This window comes from Chiloscyllium plagiosum, chromosome 32, assembly GCF_004010195.1.
Source record: "Chiloscyllium plagiosum isolate BGI_BamShark_2017 chromosome 32, ASM401019v2, whole genome shotgun sequence".
NCBI classification, from domain to species: Eukaryota; Metazoa; Chordata; class Chondrichthyes; order Orectolobiformes; family Hemiscylliidae; genus Chiloscyllium; species Chiloscyllium plagiosum.
This window is the reverse complement of record NC_057741.1, coordinates 428,159-431,587: the sequence shown is the minus strand read 5'-3', so window position 1 is coordinate 431,587 and position 3,429 is coordinate 428,159. Positions and strand designations below refer to the sequence as shown.

The 3,429-nt window shown below is 37.0% G+C and overlaps 1 protein-coding gene across 3 annotated transcripts in view; it reads right to left on the bottom strand.

Annotated features, from left to right (window-relative positions):
• Positions 1 to 2,181: 2,181 nt before the first annotated feature.
• Positions 2,182 to 3,429, bottom strand: part of LOC122539304 (glutamate receptor 2) — a 150,479-nt gene continuing 149,231 nt past the window's right edge. For all 3 annotated transcript variants that reach the window (XM_043673998.1, XM_043674000.1, XM_043673997.1), the window contains 2 exons: positions 3,360 to 3,429; positions 2,182 to 3,022 (listed from right to left, as the gene is read on the bottom strand). The exon at positions 3,360 to 3,429 is cut by the window's right edge and continues 179 nt beyond it. In XM_043673998.1, the coding sequence (XP_043529933.1) occupies positions 3,363 to 3,429 (67 nt within the window). In that variant the 3' untranslated portion in view covers positions 2,182 to 3,022; positions 3,360 to 3,362. The remainder of the gene's footprint in view (positions 3,023 to 3,359) is intronic.

The window sequence follows — 3,429 nt, the reverse complement described above, 5'->3', positions numbered from 1 at the left end:
GTTTCCACACTGTAAAGTAATCTAATCTAATCTAATCTAATCTAAAAGCATCCTCCTGCTTATCTCCCAGAGCATCCTCCTGTTTATCTCCCAGGGAGTCCTCCTGCTTATCTCCCAGGGAGTCCTCCTGCTTATCTCCCAGGGAGTCCTCCTGCTTATCTCCCAGAGCATCCTCCTGCATCACCATGGCTGCAGCTCCAACCCCAGTTCTGCACTTCTCTCTGGAGATGTGCACTCTCTTCTGTAATGGAAAAGTCAGGGAGTTAGGAGTATGAGGCAATAATGCTTTGCTGAGGCTGGAGGGTAAGCACTTAAGGATAGTGACTGTAAGTAATGAGTGTAATACGATGATGGTCCATTGAGATGGAGCCAGAAGAAAAGAATTATATTTTGCCAAAATCTGCATTGATTAGAGGAGAGCTGTCTAGGAAAACACAATGCAGGCAAGAGACTAATGCAAGCTGAGAATTGTTGGCTACTCTTCTTGCTGGACCTAGATCCAGGTCCTTAGCATCATACTTGACAGCTTTTGTGATTTGCAGACACACCTGCCTCTGAGGCTAACTGGCCTCCTCCCATCCCCTTCAAGGAAGAAGACTTTTCTTCATGACTTTACTGTATCAGTCACTTCCACCATCGATGAATCTATGAGCTCAGAGTAGGATGAGGAGCAGCAGCCTTTCTACACATTTCCTCCATTCTGCAGATATTTCCTTGCTCATTATCGATTAATAATGCAATCACTGCTGCCACTGGGATTCCCACTGGGGTTCTTGTAAATAGAGATCCATTGTTTCTTTCAATAACCAATCCTGCCTGCTATTCTCGGTCACAAAAATACCTACTCAAAAAGGTTGTTACCACTCTGACAGGCTATTAGTCCACACAACTTTGATGCAAAACTGTGGAGAACCGGTGATGCCAATGTGCAAGTATTTTCAGCATTTTCTGGCTTTGTTTCAGATTTCCAGCGTCAGCAATGTTTTGATTTTGTGTTAAAGCTTTTGTATTAGCCATATGGTATTGCATTAAATGTTGCCTGGATCTGTGCCAAGACCAATGTGTAAACTTGCGTTCTGGTGCAAAATGACAGATAGCCAAAGTAATCTTAAGAAAGTAAAGTTTTTGAAGGAGCAGCAATTAGCATGTTTCCTACGTTTTGTGCATTATTATGGGACTCTGTAAAAGAAAGGGGCTTTCCATCATTTGAGGTGTAGATGATCATATTTCAAATAATTTCAAAGGTTCCAGTGAGCTTTTGTATAACCTTTTAAACTCTTTCACTAACACTTCAGCAACTCATAGCATGTATGGCTTATCAGAGATAGCAAGTTCCTTATTACTTAAAATGTTCATCCTTCATGCAATGGTATGGTCATGACAACATTAGTTGAAGCTTATTGTAATTGCAACTCAAGGAGTATTTAAAGCAAAGTAAAACACATTTAAAGACACAAGACATTCAACAAGATGCTTAACAGAAATCTACTGTCTTATATTTGAAAATCCAAACTGGAATACTGGTGAAATATTAGCTTTGTTGACAATCAATGGAAACAAATGGAATAACATTGACAGAAAACAAATTTCATGCTAACCTTAAGTGGGGAGCTGGCACAGAAAAGTAACCAGAAAATAGGACAAATATTATATTTATTGCACCCTCAAACCAGCTGAGATTACAAGACTTTCAAAAGCCCTTCCTTGACAAACAAATTAAATATACTACACCATAGCTTTAAAGTTACACTATACCAAAATAGGACACAAACACTTACACATTCTTATAACATCCCATTGTCCGGTACTTTAATGGCATTTTGCCCATTTAAAATAAATAATTAAGCATCAGTGCTGAAACAGCAGAGAATATGACAATCATACTGAAAATTAATACCAAATAAGCTTTTGCATTTCTGCTCCAAGGAAGGTTTCTATCCTTCATGTGTTCAATACAATGTGACAGCTTTGTCCTGAATACAATTTTTAGTTCAATAGGTTAAAATTACTGTACATGAGAAAAAGACTTGTATCTTCGCAGAAACCAATAACAACTAAAATAATCAAGGTGGGTTATGTTTTGGAATGTTTCTTACACCATTGGTATTACTCCTGCTATCAATAAATAAATCAGCCCATTGTAGTCAGTTCTGTTAGAATAAGTTACGCTTTTTGCATATAAACCATATGAAAATTTTATTTCAAATGTCAAGCATTGCCAAGTATTTCATATTAACACCAATGTTAAGAAGAAGATATACAGGAAAGTCTTACAATACTGTATTAAATTACAAGTGTTGAATCCTTTTATTCTGCGCATGTATATATTTGGCTTTGAAAAAAAAACAATGGAATTGATGCCTCTAGCCTGGTCACTTTCCTGCAGTTTAGTTTTACTAATATTCGATTAGTATGGAAGCAGAGTTATTTAAAAGCCATTTCTTGATAGTGAAAATACTTAAAAATAGTGTACTTTTGTTTTTTTTCTATAATATAAAAGATTTCACATCATAATGCGGCTGATGTCAAGTGGACACTGTGCTTAAGTCATACGAATCCAGGATTAAACAGCGGTGGCTGCAGACACAGGCGTGTTGCCTTGTCAAATGATTTATTTCCAGTACTTCCACATCAGTTGTGCATGTGAGTCAAGCTCCATGTCCATTCATTTTCAATGATGGTTTTTTTTTTGTTGTGTGTACATGAACAAAGCATCCAATTACTATTCAGATGAACTCCACACAAAAGGACAAGAATTCTTCTTTGAGAAAAATATCTTCACAACACTGGATGCCTCGCACCAATCAACGAAGAACTTACATCAACCATCATGTAAGGCACTCAAAGAGTCTTATCAATCAAGAAAGATTAGTCACACTGACATTCATTCTCATGCCAGGCCTCACGTAGGTACTGCATGCACTGCTTTGGGAAATTCTGGAGTCATAACACGTCCGTTTTCTCCAGTGCTTCCTCTAATTGATAGTCTTGCTTTACTTCTCATGGCATCACCAAAGGTCATCTGGGAAAGAACAAATCATATGTTGCAATCTGACTATCTGAAATATTCTGGTAAATAATTAAAAAGACAGAAAACAAAGGACACAGAAAACAAAACAATTGATGTATGTATTCGAGAGCTAAGGTAAAAATCATAATAAGGCAAAAAATTTAAAAAGCCAGACTGGGATAAGTTGATACTTAATAAACACAAAAACAAATCATTTAATTTATCCATCAAAAGAAGAACACTGAATACATACAGTTCCTGGATCAGCCTTCTCAGCAATTAGTTTTATGGATGTGACAATGAAGTTACAACGTGCACTTATAATTTTGTAACAGGACCTCATTCCTACCCCCTAAATTTTAACACTTTCGATCCCATATACGTTGTAACCTTCCTTATAAGTTGCAAAATTCTGTGAA